General features: G+C 37.6%; 1 protein-coding gene across 1 annotated transcript; it reads left to right on the top strand.

Moving 5' to 3' along the window:
* Positions 1 to 11,234: 11,234 nt before the first annotated feature.
* Positions 11,235 to 21,314, top strand: LOC107804851 (ubiquitin carboxyl-terminal hydrolase 3). The gene is made up of 6 exons (XM_016628789.2): positions 11,235 to 11,627; positions 16,065 to 16,181; positions 16,392 to 16,490; positions 17,411 to 17,599; positions 20,265 to 20,446; positions 20,582 to 21,314. The coding sequence occupies exons 1-6, from the start codon at positions 11,511 to 11,513 to the stop codon at positions 20,985 to 20,987; spliced, it is 1,110 nt and encodes a 369-aa protein (XP_016484275.1). The 5' UTR covers positions 11,235 to 11,510; the 3' UTR covers positions 20,988 to 21,314.
* The last annotated feature ends 108 nt before the right edge of the window (positions 21,315 to 21,422 follow it).

Below are 21,422 nucleotides of genomic sequence, written 5' to 3' on the forward strand. Positions count from 1 at the left end.
CGTCGGCCTCTCCTCAGGTTGCGCGGCAATAGTATGTTGAACTCCCCCAACTAGTAACACTCCAGGGGTCTGATAACATGGGCCACCTGCTCTAGGGTACGAGTAGCTGGAGTCCCCCCTCCCCCCCCCCCCGCATGGAAAGTAGTGGGTATAGTAGGAAATGCTCGGCCTGATCTAAACTCTCCAACAAGCCAACCATGCGGACAAATGCATACTAAACAACTGGTGAAACAAATAGACCCTAAGGAACCTGAGTTGGTACCTTTGGCTCATCATCAATCATGAACTTGTTCCTCAATAGGAGCTACTAGTGGCTCCATGGCAGATGCCCAAGCAGGGACCCTAATTGTAGTGCGTGCTCCATCTCGATCTCTGCCTCAGCCCTAGCCTCTCACGGCCCTAGCCTGGGGTACCAGCGCCTGCTCAGTTGAAATAGATGAATGCGTCCTCACCATCTATGAGAGAATAGAAAAAGCAACAATTCAGACTTAGGAATAAACAAATCTGTACAACAAAGAATGAAAGAAAAGGAAGTTTTCCTAACGGCCTTGTAGCCTCTCGAAGATAAGTACATACGTCTATGTACCAATACGCAAGACTCTACAAGACTTACATTTGACTCATGAGACCTAAGAAACCTAGCGCTCTAATACTAACTTATCACGACCTAAAAATTCTACTAAAGTCGTGATGACATCTAACACTGCTTGCTAGGTAAACCAACATTCAATATACAGATATGAACTTTAATAATAGTAAGAAACAGTCTCAACAACGGAATACATAGTTAGCTGAAGTCAAATAGTGATACAGCTGAAATACCATCCCAAAATTTGGTGTCAGCGAGTACATGAGCTCCAGAAAATAAGTAAGTACAACAGTCTGATCAGTCTGAGTAAAGATACAATATTGTCCGAAGAACATAAATAGTAATAAAAAGAAGTAAGTAAGGGGACTCCAAGGTCTGCACAAGGAACAACAGTGATACCTTGAAATCTCTAACATGAGCTAATATAAATTTCTAGCAATCAACTCTATCAGCAGCACATGTATCTGCACATAAAGTACAGAGTGTAGTATGAGTACAGACGATCATATGTACTCTATGAGTAGCAAGCCTAACCTTAGATTAAAAATAGTGACGACATTGGCAAAGTCTACTACTTACTTTCAACATCCAATATCAACAATAACAACGTAATAAGAACAAAAGAAAAAAAATAACTCAAGAATATCAAGTTCAACTCTATCACATTAACAGGAAATAATCATGCTTTCCAAATAATTCAGTCAAGGCATCAACTTTTAAAGATATCATATATCAACTAGCATGAGGAAATTATGACTCTATGCATGCATGATGAGTATTCATGTAAAAAATAAATATCACATTTTAACTCTTCAAGTAAACACAATCTTAGCACGTGCATAATACCTGCCACAAATACCCTCAATCATCACACAACCATACTCAGAACTGTACGGGTGTCTGGCATAAGCCTCTCTCTAAGCACGTATCAAGTTCCTTCACTCACAAGGTCCAAAGTAACATCGGTTATCACTTGACTTCGTAGGGGAGGATCCTAGCCCAAGCGTTGATCAGATCATAAGTCAAAGATCATCATAACTCAGTCCAAATGGCATAGCCCATGCGTCACCTCACTATCAATATCACTCAGCCCAATATAGGGGTTGACGTATGCGTCACCTCACTATCAATATCACTTGGCTTTATTTCCCATGTTTAGTCATTAATCCACTCAAATCTCAATATACCAACATCTCACAGTATCAGAAATTAATATATCGCACAAATTATACCAACATGCCAAAATTCACTCAAACCCGTGTCATACAAGTAAGGACACTAACAACATATGAGATAACATGTAAGAAGTATACAGAGATGGTGATATAACATGTGGATATGATATTATGACTGAAAAATATGACTACAATCAAGGCAAATAGCTCAACAAAGCAAAATAGCCACATCATGTCTCAAACGGATAAGCACGTCGCCTAGACACGATTTTTAGCATGAATATTAGCTCAAGTAGTCATACAAGTAGAGAAAATACTATAACAACGAGGCATGATAGCAAAACAAGGCACATAATATCCTAAAGTCTATACAGATCATAAATAGCCATGGTGTATCTGTATACACTCGTCACCTCGTATGTGTGTCACCCCCAACATGTAGCAAGCATCATAGTCCACGGGAAAATACCCTCAAGCCAAGCCTAAGAAAGATACTTATATTAAAGCGCGAGAATCACTACTCTAAAAGAACACTTTCCTCTCGAATTGGCCTTCGAACGAGTCAAAGTAGAGATCAAGTAGAGATCAAATCCCATAATTTATGTATAATAATTCCTCGGAAAATAAGATATAATATAAAAATCAAGTAGAGATCACATACCCTCTTGCCTTGTGTAAAAGTTCTCTTCAAAAGTTGGCCATTTCTAAGTTTAGGATTCAAATTATGAGAGAATGGGCTAAAATTCCGAATAGTCTACCTAGCGATAGCCTTCGCGAACACGGCCCAAGCTTCGCATTCGCGAAGCACAACTCAACCACTACCCAAAAAGACCCTTCGCGAATGCGGTCAACCACCCGTGAAGGCGATGTCCTAGCGTCCTAAGCCTATACGAGCGTAGACCCCTGCCCGCGATCGCGAAGGCCAAACCTCCTGCCAACTCCATCTTGCCTCACCTCTACACGAACATGAGACCAAAATCACGAACGCGAAGGCTATTGACCACAACTTTCGTGAATGTGACATGTTGTCCACAAACATGAAGAATAAAAATGCATCTACCCCAAATAAGCCTCCGCGATCACGAGACCTACTCCGTGATTGTGAATCACACTAAGACACCAGCAGTAATCAGCAATCTCATCCAAGCTCCGGGTGGTCCGAAACTCACCTGAGCCACCTGGGACCCTGTCCAATCATACCAACAAGTCCATAAACACTGCTCAGGCCTATCCAAATTCTCAAAACACATGCAAGATCACTACATATACGAATCGACGATCAAACCATCAATTGAGCTTCTCTTAGGTTCATAAGCTTCTAAACTTCCAACCAAATGTCCAATTCCTACCAAATCAACTCGGAATGCAACCAAAATTTGCACACAAGTACTAAATAACATAAAAACCTATTTCAAGTCCTAAAACAACAATCCTAACCCAATAGCCTCAAAGTCAACTCCCGATCAAACTTATAAACCGTACAAACCTTCAAATTTCCAACTTTTGACAATTAGAGTCCAAACCTCGCTAGAACCTACAAATTCAGATTCGGATATATGCCTAAGTCCAAAATTACCATACGAACCTATTGGAACCATTAAAAAACTTATTTGAGGCCGTTTATACAAAATTCGTCAACTCTTATAACTTAAGCTTCCAATCATGGAACCAAGTGTTCTAATTTATTCCAAAATCTTTCTGAAACCAACTCAACCATCCCCACAAGTCATATACAGTCAAACATCTTTATAACATCCTCATTTGTTCCGAATTGTTTTGACTGTTATAGTGAAGTATTATTATAGAGAACATATATTATAACATAGCATAAAATATGATTCCATAAAAACTTGGCTTTTATAGTGAATAGTTGTTATATAGCGATGATGTTATAGAGAGGTATGACTATACCAATAAAAATCATAGGAAAAATATCAAATAGGTAAACGAGGCTCCAATACACAAAATGACCAGCCGAATCATTATAGACATTGAGGCACTTGAGTTGTCCGTGTAGGATAAGTATTATGGCATGTGAGTTATCCGTGCGAGATGGGTGTTATGGAATGTTAGTTATCCGTGTGTGTTTTGATATGGGGCATGGATTTGGACCCATTCCTCCGAAGTTAAATAATCACCCATTATACCTTAGGCCTTGTGTGCGTAGGTTTGTTAGATACTTGGGGAGTGTCGGTTGATGATAGCTAGTCTTATTCATGCATAGACATTATAGACTCATATAGTTGGTATTTATTATAATGCTTTGTGATGAATATAATCTTTATATGTTGATTCAGTGCATCAGTATGAGTTGTTGATCATCTCTTATCCGAAAGCATGTTATTGTCTCTGTTAGTTGTAACAAATCATCTTATACACTATTTCTGCTAGATTCTTATGTTGTATTTATTTATGGACTGTTCAGGTTATGATAGTAAGTATCACTTGACCAATCTCGCCATTACTTTGTTGAGGTTAGTCTTGATACGTACTGAAAATATTAGGCTAGTTATACTCATACTATATTTCTGCACATTCTGTGCAGATCCAGGTATTTCTACTAGTAGAGCTGAATAGTAGATTTATTGTTGTACCAAAAAGACTTGAGGTAGTACAACTTAGCCATTAGCAGGCCTCGAAGTCACCTTTTCTTTCACGCATTAATAATGTTATTTATTTCGGACAATGATGTACTTATTTTAGACCATTATATTTCGACACTCTTAGAGCTTATGTACTAGTTGACACCAGTTCCTAGGGGTTGTATTATTGTTTTGCATATTTGTATGGTTGCTTATGCTATAAATATCATTTAGACTTGATAAAATGCTTCACTACTCCGATTTATTCGATAGTTGTGTGATTGATTCGTGTAGCCAGCGTGTTAGGTGCCATCACAATCGTTGGTGGGATTTTGGGTCATGAAAACTTGGTATTAGAGCCTAGGTTGTATAGATCTCACGAGTCATGAGCATATCTAGTAGAGTCTTGTAGATTGGTATGGAGATGTCTATACTTATCATCGAGAGATTATGAGACATTTAAAAAACTTCACTTCCTTTCATTCTCTTTCGTGCAATTTTAATTTATCCTAAAGTTTGAATCTTCACTATTTTATTCTCACATATGATGAGAACACGTGCATCATATGTAGCTCAATAGGAGCCAGAGCCCCAGGTTGTAGTCGCTACGAGAGGTAGAGGCCAGGGTAGAGGCAGGCATAGAGCCCAGACCAAGGCACACACAATACCTATAGCTACTCATGCTCGTGCTAGAGCAGTCTCTAAGGAGCATCCTTCAGCTCCAAAGGTGGTCCAGGTTCTAGATTATGCTGTTCTATTGGGACCAGCTCAGGTTCCCTATGATTTCGTTGTTACCCTAGTGCTTCAGGATGCTTTGGTCTGTATAGTAGGTTTATTTGAGAGAATTGCTAAGGTGGGCGTACCTCTTATAGAGTCAGCTACTTCCCAGGTTGGGGGAGGAGTTCAGACTCCATCTATACACACTCCAAAGTAGATGATTCATAGATTCATACTCCAGGAGTTCTACCAACTGGTGTGGTTCAGCTTATCATTGCAGTGCAGCCTAAGGTTAGGCTTGTTATGTCTGTGGATGAGCATAAGAGGATGGATAAGTTTCAGATATTGCATCCCCTAAGGGTAATTCTTTTGAGGAAGCCAGGATTTTTTGGACAGAGGCCACGAGATATTGCACAACTTGAATTTGGTAGAGTCCAAGAGAGTTGATTCACTACTTTCCAACTGAAGGGGCCAACCAAATGGTGGTGGCAGATTTATATGCGGGGTAGGCTAGTAGGATCACTTCATCTCTCATGGGCTTAGTTTTCGCATCTCTTCTTAGAGAAGTTCATCTTATCCACTAAGAGAGATGACCTTTATAGCCAGTTTGAGAATTTGGTTTAGGGTAGCATGTTAGTGACCTAGTATGAAGCGAGGCTTACCTCGCCATGCAACTTTCTTGATTTCCACTAAGAAGGAAAATGTGTTGAGGTTCAATTAGGGTCTTCACTTTGGTATTAGGATTGAGATGGCGTGTGAGGCTGAGACAAAGATCACTTTTCATCAGGTAGTGGAGATTGCCAGGAGATTAAATTACATTCGTATGCAGGGTAGAGAGGAGCACGAGGACAATAAGCCTCGCAGTACTGGAGGATTCAGTGGTACCTCATCTGGAGGCAATGGACGTTATGGTAGAGGATATTATGCCAGATTAGTTCAGTTAGTATTTTAGATCTCCTGTAGCTCCCCAGTTAGTCATGGTTCCCTTGGAGCTTGTTGGAGACAGTTTCTACATAGTACACCTTTAGCCTATGGTCCTTACAATGCATCTCCAGGGCAGAGTCCTTTCAATGGGTATTCAGATCACCGGGGTTAGTCACTAGATCAACAACCTTTCCAAGGATGGGATGCTTTAAGTGTGGAGATTTGGGATACCTCAGGATGCATTGTCCCATATTGTAGAGTATTACACCACTGCAAGGTGCTCAGCCATAGTTCCAACCTCAGTTGCTTCTTCATCCACCCCTCCAACTAGAGGTAAAAGTTAGGTGGTGAGGGGTCATTCTAGAGGGAGAGGTTAGACGAGTGGTGGATCGGCTTGTTGCTATGCTTTTACGGGTAGGCCCGAGATAAAGGCTTCAGATGCAGTTATCACAAGTTTTGTCTCAGTTTGTTATAGAGATTCTTTGATATTATTTGATTCATGCTCCACTTATTCTTATATATCAATAAATTTTGCATATATCTGGATATACCATGTGATTCCACTAATATTCCTATTTATGTAACTACACATGTTGCTCATTCTATTATGGTGGATCAGGTATATCGATGATGTGTGGTTACTATTGGGGGTTACGAGTCCAGGATTGATTTTTTGTTGCTTAATATGGTGAATTTTGAAGTGATTTTGGGTATGGATTGGCTATCTCTATATCATACTATTCTTGATTGCCATGCTAGTATAGTGACATTAGCTATCTCTATATCTTGTGGTGACCCTCATCCTTATGACCATCTACACATCTTCTTTTTTACCTTCCTTCTCCATTTTCAAAATTTCAGGCCATTATAGAACAAAACAAAGAAGATTTAGTGGCTTTCTTTCATTTCTATTGAATGTCCGGCACCACTATTGAATATCCAACACCACCACATTATGAATTGAATATTTCCAATTTAGGAACAACCACATATTTAGGAATCACAATTGCACTCATTTGTATAAATCAATCAATATTTCTATGAAAATACAGTAAACTAATTCAACTTTTAATCTATTTTGGACCTTCTCATTTAAGAAACCTGAGAATCTACCGCCGGAAAAAGAATAAATAAGAAAATAACAAAAAAAAAGTACAATATGCATGTGGGGAGGGGGGGAATAAGAGACCCTAAAATTATTCGAGGATTAAATTGATAACTTCTGCAAAGTGGTTCAACCATTAATCTAATTGAGAACTTGGTTGCCGGGATTAGTTGTTGGAAAGAGGTGGAAAAAAAGATGAACAGATTTGTCACGATCCAATTTCTCCTATAGGTCGTGATGGCGCCCAACATCGTCGCTAGGTAAGTCAACAGTGAACTAACTAAGTGATTACTCTTTTTAATAGGTTTTCGAGTAATTAAATATCATTTATTAAGAGATTTAAGAAGTAAAAAAATTTAATAAATAAAACAAAAATAACTGAGTGCAATCATAGATATATAAATACTCCAAAACCATAAAGTCTACTAGAATGTGTGCCAAGACTTGGTGTCACAAGTGTACGGGCACTAGTAGAATATACAAAATTCTAACTGCTATCTGAAATAAAATAGACAGAAAATAAGTACAAAAGAAAGGCTCTAGGTGCTGCAGAACGGCTCAGAAAGAAGCTCACCACTAGGCCTCAAGGTATCGGGGATGTGCGCCGGTGTGATCGCCAGATGCACCTGCCTCAGATCCTGCACGGTTAGTGCAGAGGTGTAGCGTGAGTACATAAACAACATGTACCCAGTAAGTATCAAGTCTAACCTCGAAGAAGTAGTGACGAGGGGTCGACGTCGACACTTACTATGGGCTAACAATAAAGAAATACAGAAGTCATAAATAAGCATGGATTATGTAAATAATAATAATAACTCAATAACAAGCAGGAAGTAAATAATTCTTTCACACATGGTAAGTCCCAAACTACTTTCCATCTTATATAATTTTAGCCTCTCAAGCCATGAAAAGATATCAAATATATAATTAAACTCCAAGTGTTATTACGCACGATTATGCCAAGGTCGTACGGCCCGATCCAGAATAATGTGTACACTGTCGAGGGTCAAGCAGCATGAACCATAGATGCATCTATCTACTGCCAAGGCGTTCGGCCCGCTCCACAAGAAAAGGGAATACTTTATGAACAACCGATTTAAGATCTAATACAAGGCTAATGTACAACGAAACATAATTCTTATTAACGGTCAAGTAACCCGCCAAAACTCAAGTAAGTGAAATTCGATTTTTTACAATTCATTTATCAAGTTCCAATATAATTTAGTCACTTTAATTAACAAGTAGGGTGCAAACATTACAAGTATTTCATGATTCGGATCCTGAACTACCCGGACATAAGCATAAATAGTAGCTACGCACGGACTCTCGTCACCTCGTGCGTACGTCGCCCCCATAATTAGAAGCAAATAGCAATTTAAATCACCTATGGAGTAAATTCCCTCTTACAAGGTTAGGCAAGAGACTTACCTTGTTTCAAAGCTCACTTTCCGGCCTCAAATTCACCATAAAGCCTCAACTCGGTGCCAAACAACTCGAAACTAGTCAAATGTTATATAATTTAGTCAATACATGTTTAAAAGTTCATAATTTAACTATTAGAGTAATTACCCAACCCAAATTGGAAAATCATTACGCATAACCTTACAAACTCAAATATATAATTTTCATCCCATTCCATAATCATTTTCGTGGTTAAATTCCGTTTTTATCAAAACCTAGGTTTTTTATCTAAACCCATAATTTTTACAAATTTACATGTTAAAATCTACCCATAATCTATGTATTTAACTCACATTAGATAGAAATTACTTACCTCCAAATTGCTAAGTGAAAACCCCTCTCAAGAAGCTCCAAAATCGCCCAAAAAATGAGAAAAATAGGTTAGAAATAGCTTAAGTCCTATAATAAATGAAGCCTTCTGCCTCCAGGAATTCCGCATCTGTGATCACAGGGCCGCATTTGCGGCACCGCTTCTGCGGAACCAGGTCCGCTTTTGCGAAAATGCCTAGGCTAGCTGGCTTCGCTTCTGCGAACAGGATCCCTCTTCTGTGGTCCCGCTTCTGCGGATGGTGAAGCGCATCTGCGGCCCCCCTCGCACCTACGGGCTACTCATCACAGAAGCGAGACCGCTTCTGCGCGTGCGTCTTCGCTTCTACGGACCATTGGCCAATTTACCAAAGCCGCTTCTGCGGCCAACAGCTTGCATCTGCGGGCTCGCACCTGCGGCCAAAAGCTCGCAGGTGCGTGCATACCAGAACTGGTGCACCAGCAGCCCTTTTGAGCTCTAAATTGATCTGTGCATCGTCTGGATTGCACCCAAGGCCTCCGAGGCCTCGTCCAAACATACCAACAAGTTTGTAAACATGAGACGGACTTGCTCGAACCCTCAAAACGCAGAAAACAATACCAAAACTAAGAATCGAAACCCAAACCAAGTCGAATCAACTTATGAACTTCAAGTTTTTCAAACTTGCTCCGAACGCGCTGAATCATACCTAAACTACTCGGAATGACACCAAATTTTGTGTGCAAGTCTTAAATCACCATACGGAACTATTCTCAGGCTCTGAATCCCAAACGAACCTCGATAACACCAAAATCTACTCCAAACCATATTTAAAGAACTTTTTAAACCTTCAATATGCCAACTTTCAACATTAAGCGTTGAAATGCTTTCGGGTCATCCAAAACCCGATCCAAACATACGCCCAAGTCCAAAATTATTATACGAACCTATTGGAACTGTCAAATCTCGGTTCCGAGGTCGTTTACTAAAAATATTGATTAAAGTCAAACTTAGCCCCTTTAAAGCCAAACTAAGGAACCAAGTGTTCCGATTTCAACTCGAACCCTTCCTAATCCCGAACTAACCGTCCCCGCATGTCATAAAATAGTAAAATCACATACGAAAAATCTTATTTAGGGAAACGGGGATCTAAAAAATAAAATGACTGGTCGGATCGTTACAAGATCTAAAAAAGAGGAAGATGGGAGAGATTGAGGTGGGAACAACAACCGACGGAGGGTCTTGGTGCCATATTTTTTCTTTCTTTTTATGTGATAGAAAAGAAAAATTGGGGGGGGGGAGGGGGGAGGGGGATTAAGACAATCTACGAAGTCATAATGAATGATTTGAACAAAATATTTATATAATTTTGACGCGCTCATTTTTTTGTTAAGCACGCAAATGACATCTGACAAAAGTGATATGTATTAGACACACATAGTAAAACGCTTAGTGTGTAAAAGGTTTCGTGTAAAGGAGGGACATGCAAAAGAATTTAACTACAAACTCAGGGATAAACTATATATTAAGTCTAACGAAGACTACTTAGTATCATAACTAATATCATTACTATAACAATAATGCTTATGGTTCAAGTATGTTGAGAACCCCTTACTACCGAAGTTATGAATTTTATAAAAACTACTATAAAACATCCATGTATAGCTTAGAAGCCTGTGTAACTTCACTTTTATAAGAAATGCTAATGTATGTTCTTAAGAAAACTCATGGTCTTGTGAGATACTGTTGTTAGTTGAAAACATGTAATATGTGTAATGTGTAAAAGTCTAGAAGTTGTTTGATATGTTTTTCCTACTTGACTGATGTTTGAGTTCTATAATCATTATAATAAGTTGAAAATTGAAAAATACAAAAAAAATGTTAATTTTTTTTTTTTGCGGTGGGGTAGCAGGATGGGTGGTGATGAAAAAGAAAAAAAAATTGAAATATGAAAGAAAGAAAAAAAGAACCCTTTTTTTTAGAGAGAGGGGGCGGGAGAGGTTGGGTAGGGGAGAGAAGGGGAGGGGGTTGGGGGTTAGATTTGAGCACAGGTGTATTTTTGAAAAATATTTTCCTAACTTTTTTTAGAAAAATTATTTTTTCTCCAATTTCAAAAAAATGAGATATCTAGAAAAATATTTTTTAAATTATATTGTGCAACTAAACAGCGAAAAATGGAAAAACATTTCCGTCGTATTAAACACAACCTATAGTCTAAAATCGAAAACTATTGGAGTTACTATGTTTTTAATCGAGTAGTTGAAGAAATGTAAACGACGTAGTTAAATATCGACGTTATCTAAAGTATAGTGGTAGTTTTTTTCATTTAGTACTGCATGCTATCACATCTCATCCATAAATCCATAAATGGGATTAATTGAAGTAAACCAGATTTACAGCTTGGCACTCATCATTTGATCTGGACAGTGAAACCCTCAAATAGTGGACCATAAAATTTATTTTGTTTTTCCAATTTACACAAACATAACACTATTATTTATTTATTTATTTATTTGTTTGTTTCTTCATCCTTCTTCTCCATCGGGGAAAAAAGCCCTCATTTTTCACCTTCTCCGATTCAGTTTTTCATTACTAAATCGCTGCTTAGGAAACTCGCAGAAACCCTAGTACCAATTATCAAATTCAGGGAGATTTAGGAATGAAGTGAGAGATGGGTGCAGCAGGTTCCAAACTCGAGAAAGCTCTAGGTGACCAATTTCCCGAAGGAGAACGTTACTTTGGCCTTGAGAATTTTGGCAATACTTGCTATTGTAACAGCGTTCTCCAGGTATTCCTTTTTATCATTTATTTTGATTTATATTTTCTGTTTGTTGTTTGCCTCGATTTTGATTTGCATCATTTTCATGGTACTACTATTTTTATATTCTGGGAGCTTCACTAATTTGTGCTATCTGGAACTATGGAAATATGGAAAAGATATTGACCTTTTCTGGGATTGTTTGTGCTGGTGCTATAGATAAGGTTTCATATAATTACTAGTCGGGAATGAGACGTAGTTGAGATATATTATGGTGTATGCTGGGTGATATTGTGGCAATTGTAAGTAGATAGTTATGTACTGGATTGCTATCTTTTTGTTCTAAGGTTTTTGCTTAGGGGGGTGATGCTAAAAAGTCACTGAAGACCGAGAAACTGTGATGTTTTAAGAACAGAAGAAGTTCTGTGTGGATATGTCTAGACAATTCTAGTATATAAATTCTATCCCATTTTATGGCAACTTGTTTTGTGATTAAGTGAAATGAGAGTAAATGTTGCATACCGATTGTATTCTCTTCTAAGCCGAAACCCATTAGGTTAATTCTGTGCTGCTCCCTTCCCTGACCTCCGGAAAGAACTCGTCTTTGACCTATTGATTTTCTCAATCTCTAGGGGCAGTAGAAATGCATTACTTTTCTTTCCAGTTTACTTTTAAAAGGTTTTATACCTCCCAGAAATTTTGAAAAGCTTTTGTCAATGACTTAATTAGGCCAAAATGTATATTCTAAACAGCTGGGTATGTACCATTGAAGGATTTAATTGCATGCTTTAAAGATAGCCCGTAAAGCGATGGGAATGGTTGGATAATTGGTTTATATGGATCCTTTTTGGGCGAAAATCTTGGCACAGTTCCAACATACCTATTCTTTGACTCTCCTACAGTGTATAGATACTATATTCTTTCCATCTTCCTACTAGAATAGATATTCTAACAGCTAAAGCACGAAGAAAAATAACATTGTCATATGCCTAGTGAAGAGTAAGCTATATATAGCCTGTTGAAACCTTAGTTTCATTAGATTGTATTATTGGCTACAACAATAGATTATGGGAGGGGAAAGTTCCTCAGTTGACACTTTATTTAAATGACGGCTCCTCAAAAATGTTCTTTTTCTTTTAGAATTTACTTGATTAGCTTTAAATATTCCTTGAAAAGATGTTCTCCCTGTGTCTCTTCAAGGAGGCAGTTCCACTCTTCATGTAGAACTTCTTGGTAAGAGGTTATTGTCATCCAACTTGATTAATATGCTACTTATCATGGTACATGTATATGCAAATTCATTAGAATACAATTCAGCTATTTGCTTCCTCGCATAAAAAACATAAATGAGATGTAGCATATGCTATATCTAATTCAAATGTGCAGCACAAGAAAGTTTTGAGAAGTCAAATTCTCTCCAGTTCATAACCATGTCAATAAAGGGAGGAAAAGACATAAAAAAAGAGAGGTCATGGAAGAGAAAGGTTATGGCATGAAATTTCACCAAGTAAAACTTGTTGGGAGGAAGCTAATTTGCATCTTGAAAAGCTTTGTCTTTGAACTGAGATTGGACTCAAAGACTCAGTTTTTGTTCCAAAGTGTAGGTTTTTCTTAGAGCAAATGTTGGGAAAAGAGCATATCATAAATGCATCTCTTAAGGGAAGTTACAAAATTCTCGATCCAAGTTCATGTAGTTGAAGAGTTTTATCAAGCACACATCTTTTGATATGGAAAGGGGAAGTACTACAGAAATGTCTAGTTAAACAGAAGCAGACGAAAACAAGTTCTTATCATCTAAGGGAAGCAGAAAGATTCCTAAAATTAGGAGTAAGAAAAATCAATGACAAGTTTCCTCCTAGCATGTAAAGCCCTCGACCAAGCTAGAGGAGGAATTTGGTTTGGCTAAAGTTGAAATTGGGATATCGAGTCCAATGGGGCAAGCAATGTTGGTAGAGTGTATTAGAAAGAGAAGTGAAAAGATGACACACTACGCTATTTTTATATTGGTGGTGTCTTGGCCTACTTGCGCACACCTAATTTAATCCTTTAGGTACCTGCTCTCTTTCACCAGCATAAATATCGGGTATTTCTGTCGAAAAAGCTTAAACATATAGGAAGAAATTGCATTTTTCGCCTATGTTGGGATTTAAACCTTCGTCTCCCATGGTTCATTCAGCTTCATTGACCGATAGGCGACATCCTTGAATAAAAAGACGACGCATCATGACAGGAGAAAAATGATAAGGATGAATGCATCGCCTTGAACAATTCTAGTTAGCTCCATCACTTTTTGCGAAACTAGGGAAATAAGCTAAGCAAATCAAAAAACTTTTGTATGCAAAGAGTCTCAACCTACAAAGTCAAATCTCAAGACAACAGATGAAACACTATGAAGAAGGCGAAGAAAAAGGTGAAAGTTGTCAATTGCGAAGAAGGAAAGAAAGAAATAGAAACCAAGGGGAAGAGGTCAAAAGAGAAAAAAAAATTAGGACAGGTATATCGCCTTGGCTTCGAAGGATCATAATCCCCTTGTCATGTATGATTGGTAAGTATGGGTGCTAAGCATATGGTGGATCCTCAAGATTATCCAAAGGTTGCGTCTGGTTTGTGTTAGGATACACCGTAGGGGAGATAAAATAGAAACTGATGAACGATGTTGGGACAATATCACACTTGTTAACATCAAAGGAGTAGAACCATCCAAGTAAACCTTAGCACAAATACGATGTCATCAAGCACAAAATCAAGCGGGAATGACCGGTACAGTTCCGTCAACTTCGAGGGATATTTTTGTGACCAACTCAGTGCATATGCACCCTCCTCGATTGGACCTGATATTCCACAACTAGACATTACAAAGAAGGAAGATAATAGTGAGTTGATAAGATATATGACGAACAAATAGATGAAGACAACCCTGTTATGTCATCAAGAAATTTGCAATTTTGGTGAGTTTTGTTCTTTAACGGGCCATGAGAAAGAGGCAATTTTGTGCTCACTGAGATCGAAAATGAATGTAAGTGAAGGGGAGTTAGGGATGAGATCACAATGATTGTTCAAAAACCAAAATTGGAGGGCCGTAGTAATTTAGAATCGAAGGCCTCAATGAATTGTGAAGGGAGAAACAAGGAGAACAATAAAATTGGGCGTAAAAGAGAGATGGATTGATTGATTAAGTAGAAGGGAACGAGGAGTGAGATCAATCGATTGATTGAGTGGAGCAAAACGGGTGATTGAAAATAAGAGAGGTCTTTGAGACAAAGTTAAGGAGGTGACCACATTTGTGTTGTATAGACTACAGAGGAGTTAGAAACCTTGAGAAATCTTGTTAATTCTTTTGACTGTTGGGAACATTTGTTGTCTTCATAAATGGTAGGGTTGCAGTACCTTTGGTATTACCACCATGTTGGTGCAAATATTTTGTAATAATTTGTTATGATTTATTTAACAAAAAGAACAAAAAGAAAAATGAAATGACAAAGATCCTTCGAGTGGCGGGTGGTAGAGATTAAGTGGATGGAAATCATGTACAAGAAGTTTAAGATGTTTTTGAACTTGAACATGGTGAAGGTAGGTCTTATGGTTGGACCAAGCAATGGAATTCCATAAGATATGACCCTCTCTCGTATGTATTCCAACTGCTTTCTTCAGTCTTATGTCACTTATCTTTTCACATTATCAGTCTTTGTTTAATTGACAGGTCTACCTCGTGTCTGACCTGCATTTGTCAAATGTCGAACAAGATAATGTGAATAAAGTCTTTGCTCTATCATTATATTGGATGTCATCAGCTCATATAAAAGCTTATATTTGTTAGAGGGCACATTTTTATTTTGTGATTTATGTCTTTAAACATGTCTCCTTGCAGACTAAATTATTTTCGATGTGTCAAGCAAGTGAAATTGTTTGATGAGACTTAAACATATCTTTTTGAATTTTATGACCTCCTCCATTTAAAAATTTGAAGACATAAATAAGTAAAAGTGTGCCTCTTTTTACGTTTTAAGTTTTCTGATGAGGTAATTACAGAATTCAATAATTTAGATTTGAGAAGTTCAAGTGCCATCACTCTATCCACATACAGGTTGAAGCAAAATCCAAAATATATTTCAAATATGGACTTTGGTTGAGTTTTTGGAATGTTGAAAATGATGAATAGCCGTTTTAAATGCATTGCATCTTTTTTTCTGTTTGAAACAACAACGACGACCCAGTAAAATCCCACTAGTAGGGTCTGGTGGAAGCTAATTCTTCTTAGCCTTATGATGTATTGTCTGCTTGCTCGTTGCAATGGATTGTTATCGTCTGTTAGGGTGGATTGAATTATCCAAAAAAGAGACCTTGTATGCATGCATGTTTTATATTATATATGACCCAGACATTGATAGCATTGTCTTATACGTGTTATTTTATGTATGATCCCGAAGTTGATAGCACTATCTTGTTCTTTTTTTCTTTTTTCAACAGGCTCTATATTTCTGTGTTCCATTTCGAGAACAACTACTGGAGTATTTCTCAAATAACAAAAATCTCGCTGACACAGATGAAAATCTCTTGACATGCCTTGCTGACCTGTTTATGCAGGTATTACTTATGATTGTTGACATTTTCCTAATTGTTCTTCGTTAGGTGGTTGCACATTATTACTTTGAATCAATAATATCCTTGCCTCCTTTATTTACTGATATTCAGAAGCACATATGCCAGAATTTGTATCTTTTTGCATTACATGAGCCCATGATCAATATTGTACTTCACATTCCACCTCTGGGCTTTTTCTTGTTATTTTTGTAGATAAGCTCGCAAAAGAAGAAAACTGGTGTCATTGCTCCCAAGCGCTTTGTACAGAGATTGAAGAAGCAGAATGAGATTTTCCGCAGTTATATGCATCAGGTGTCCTATAGTCACTTCTTTTAAAATGCTAGTTAGATACTAATATGCGAAGTTCCAATAAAGTGTGGGGCAGGTAACCTCCATGTTTATCTGTGCAGGTTAACCCCTTTTACCTCCTTTTATTTGCATTTCATGAATTGTGTGCTTTACTCCCTTTTGGTGTTACTAAACTGCTATTATGTGAGATTGCTAGAAATCCTAAACACTAATGAGTTTCTTCTCATATTTGCCTCATTTTCTATTTTCATGCTGCATTTGGTTGTATTTTTCTTGAGCCAGTGTGTGATTGAGAAATTTAAATGTGTTGAACTGGTAATCCTTTTCCTAGGCCGGTCAAATGATCAGATCTGCTCCAGATCGAATGAAAATCGCCTGCTTAGAGTTGATTGTGTTGCAGAGGAGAATATCATTGCTTTAATATCTAGTGTACAACCTCTAATATTATGAAAGTGAGATGCTGCTGTATTTAGCTTGAGGGGAACTCTCAAAGCCTGTCCCCCCTGCCTCAGGGGCTTCTATTTGTTATCTGTGAAGACTTCTCTCTGCCTTTTTGTTTGTCCATATGAAACTTTAATTATTGATGTGCTAGTTTGCAAACATTAGTTATCATGTTATTTTAGTGACTACAAGCTAAGTGTGTTTTTGGATATTCAAATTGCTCAGTGTTCTCCTTTGTGGAGGGCATCAGATCCTGCTTTGTTTAAGACTTGTTTTCTCTGAAGTTTGTCCCAGAAATTATTTGGACTCGCATTCCTAATAATTGTTAACTAAATGATACTGATCAAACAGAATTGACTGCTATAGGCTTTTGACTTTTGAGTATTCATCAGTTACTCTTTATTTCTCCTTTATGTGTTGGTGCATATATGCTCTGATGCACTTCCCCACCACTCATGTTTATATATATCTTTCTCTGTTAGGACGCGCACGAATTTTTGAACTATTTGCTGAACGAACTGGTTGACATACTGGAGAAAGAAGCCAGTGCTGCTAAAAGCGATCAAGAAACTTCTTCCCCAACAGAAAAGATTGCAAATGGACCAACCAGTATTCATGTTAATGGGGCTAAAAAGGAGCCCCTGGTCACATGGGTGCACAAAAATTTCCAGGTACGCTTGCTTGTCTTGGTGGTTATCAGCTTATAAACTGTCATTTCTGGCAAATTGTATGCCTTCTTTTTACAGTTTCATCTGCAGCGGGCCTGTTTAAATTAGGTTGTCTGGTGCACAGTACTTTATGATTGGATCTTACATTAGTCTTGCCATGTACCTTTTTTAGTCTCTGGCTATAAACAAGGAAATAAAGAATATTTTGAGTGATAAAAAAGAACTGTTAGTTTACATTAAGGATCTGCTTTGAGCCCATACTTGAAATGGTGCATGCTCGCAAATGATGTTATGATAGACATCAAAATTAGTGAAGAAATCAATCAAAGCTTGATGTGAACTCTAAATATAAGGGTTTCTTATCAAGTAAGAATATATGCATGGTAAGTTTGCCTCCATAAGAAGAATGAAAGCAAGTGAGATTTCACGAGCTTGTGGTTGTTAAATTGAGACAATTTGGATATTTAGGCTGAAAATGACATGATAAATACTATATAGAACACAAAGAATTCAGAAAGGATCGCTGAAATGGAGAAGTGCTACTGGAATGTTATGCGATATGAATATACCTGACAGGCTAACAATGTATATGATGGTCGAAATGGAGGAGTGTTATGGCAGTGCTATGTGATAGGAAGATACCTAGCAATAGTGAGAGGCAAGTTCTATGAAACTATTGTGAGACCAGCAGCGTCAGACATGCGTAAATATTCGACATCTAAGATCCAATGTGTCCACAAAGCTAACATCCTAAAATTGTGGATGTTAATATGGATAGACAGTTATATAAGACTGACCAAGATCTAAAATTATCACATCTGACCGAGGGAGCAAGTAGCACAGGTAGAGAATGATATGGCATAAGATCACCCTGTGGTTTAGCCATGTCTATGTAGACTTATATATGCACTGGCCCGTTGATGTTGCACTTTAGAGATTGAGGATATGAAAAAAGGAGGAGGTAAATCTAAAATCATATGAAAAAAAGTCGTCACAAAAGATTTACAATCTCCAATTTTATGCGGACCTAGTTAAGGTTAGAAACAATGGAAGTAAAAGATGCCTATGGGACATACCAACTAATTAGGTCCAACATGATACACGATAAGGTCACATGAGGGTATGCTATTTGCTGAAGATATTGTGCTAATTGACGAAACTAGTGAGGGTGATAACCAGAAGCTTGAATTGTGGAGAAGTACTTTAAAGAGTAAAGTTTTAGGATAAGTAAAAGTAAAACGGAATATAGGTACGACAAGTTTAGTCAGCATAAGAAGAGTGAAGCTGGGGTGAGATTAGACGGGCTTGCGGTGCCTAAATGCTTATTCCATGGGAATGGAATGATAGATGAAGTTGTTACACGTAGAATCAAAATCGAATGGTTGAAATGGAGAAATGTTATTGGTGTGCTATGTGATAGAAGGATCCATACCAAAGTGAAAGGTAAGTGCTATAGAACAATTATAAGACCAGTAATATTGTATGGAAGTGAATGTTGGATTGCTAGGTCCAACACATTCACATATGAGTGACGTAAATATGTGAATGCTAAGATGGATTTGTCATATGAAGATTAGATAAAATTAAAAATGACTACATTCGCCAGAAGGTGTAAGTAGCACAAATCGAGAATAAAATAAGAGGATGGCGCTTGAAATGGTTTGGCTATGTCCTGCATTGGCCTCTAGATACATTGGTCTGTAGGTGTGAAACCATGGTGAGTGAAGGTGTTAAGAAGGAACGACGTAGACCTAAAATCACATGTAAGGAAGTTGTCCAGAAAGACCTGCAATTTCTTGGAATCCATGCAAACTTAGCGAAAGATAGGTCTCAATTGAAAAGAAAGATCTAAATAGGTGAAACGAGTTAGATGGGACTTGGGCATGTGTTTTAATTATGTTAGTACGTTTACTTTTAAGTCCAACATTTTCCAGGAGTTATTTAACCCTATCAAACATTTATATACTATTAGAAAATATAGAGAATTTCTAATACTATTTATTGTTTTTATTTTATTTTATATAATATTGGTTTGAGATGAGTTTAAACGGAGAAACATAGTCAGTGGGGATTCATACATTTGACCCAATTTATTTGGGATTGAGGTGTAGTTGTTGTTTATTATTTAATAACACTTGTATTAGCTCTGTCAAGGGTTGTTTTTTGTTTTAGAGAGTTATATGTCAGTGTAGGAGATAAGTGAGAGATTTAGAGAACTCCTGGTTTTCTAATTTATTTTAATTGACAAATTATTAGTATTGGAATGAACAAAGCCTGAATAGAGCGGAGTGGTCATAAGGATTCTTATAGTCGAGCCAACCATTTTCAGATCAAGGGATAGCTGATTGATTTTTCACTAATCAGTCTGCTCTTCTTGTATATTCTCCACAAACCTAGTAGGTCAGTAAGTGCCTGATATTGCATCCTTATACCGCAATGTGCAGAGATGTCTGACCTCTCTTATCAAAACTAAAAGAAAGGAAGGAAAAAAAGAGGCAGAATTCAGAAGTAGAACTAAGATTTTAACATCATTTCTTTGACGGTTATGGAAATGAAAATACGAGTGGTACTAACCTTGGAAAAAAAAAAGAGTATTTTATCTGGAGTTTTGATTTCTCTGTTAAACTAGTACGCACTAGACTCTTTAATTGACTTTATTTACTTCCAGGGTATACTCACAAATGAAACAAAGTGTTTGCGTTGTGAGACTGTAACTGCAAGAGATGAGACATTTCTTGATTTGAGCCTCGACATTGAACAGAACAGTTCAATAACTAGCTGCCTGAAGAATTTTAGTTCCACAGAAACTTTGAATGCAGAGGATAAATTCTTCTGTGACAAGTGTTGCAGGTATAATGTGTTGTCTTTTTTTCTTTTTTTTTTCTTTTTTTCTTTGGGTTCTTCTGTCGGTCACCCCCTTCGACGCATATACCTACGTATTTTATCATTACCAAACCAACTAATTCACCATTTTTGAGAACTTAGCTTGCAGGAAGCTCAGAAGAGGATGAAGATTAAAAAGCCCCCTCACATCCTGGTTATCCACTTGAAGCGATTTAAGTACATTGAACAACTTGGTCGGTATAAGAAGCTCTCTTACCGCGTTGTCTTCCCACTTGAGCTGAAGCTAAGCAATACAGTTGAGGATGCAGATGCGGAGTATTCCTTATTCGCTGTGGTAGTCCATGTTGGGAGTGGACCAAACCATGGACACTACGTGAGCCTTGTGAAGAGTCACAACCACTGGTTGTTCTTTGATGATGAGAATGTCGAGATGATTGATGAGTCGGCTGTTCAAACTTTCTTTGGTTCAGCTCAGGAGTATTCCAGCAATACAGATCATGGGTACATCTTATTTTACGAGAGAGTCTCCAATGGAAGCACTAGCTGATAGTAGAAAAATGAGTTTAGCTTATTTCCAATTTTGAACTCAATTTCTCCCTCTATTCATCAATTTTATTATTTGCTACTTCTCTGTAGTTTGTCAAAGATTTTCTAATGAGTTGACATGAAATGTGAAGCATATATATCTAGGTTGTTGCCTTGTACAGTGGATGGTGGAAGCTTACCATCTATATTTCCAACAATAAAAGGGAAAAAGGATATGTAGTGTATGTGATAATTTAAGTTTCAAAGACAAACTCTTCAGTTTAGGGTGTGTGCTCAGCTACTGTAATTCTTTATCTAATTTCAAAACTTTATTCTGCCTTTTCTTTCTCATGCATCTCTTTTTTTAGCCAAAAAGCTACAGATTTGCCTTTTCAACTTTATATCAGAATTCAGATGAGACTACTTTTCCTTACGAGACAAACTCAGATGATGCTAG

This window comes from Nicotiana tabacum, chromosome 13 (assembly GCF_000715075.1).
Source record: "Nicotiana tabacum cultivar K326 chromosome 13, ASM71507v2, whole genome shotgun sequence".
Lineage (NCBI taxonomy): Eukaryota > Viridiplantae > Streptophyta > Magnoliopsida > Solanales > Solanaceae > Nicotiana > Nicotiana tabacum.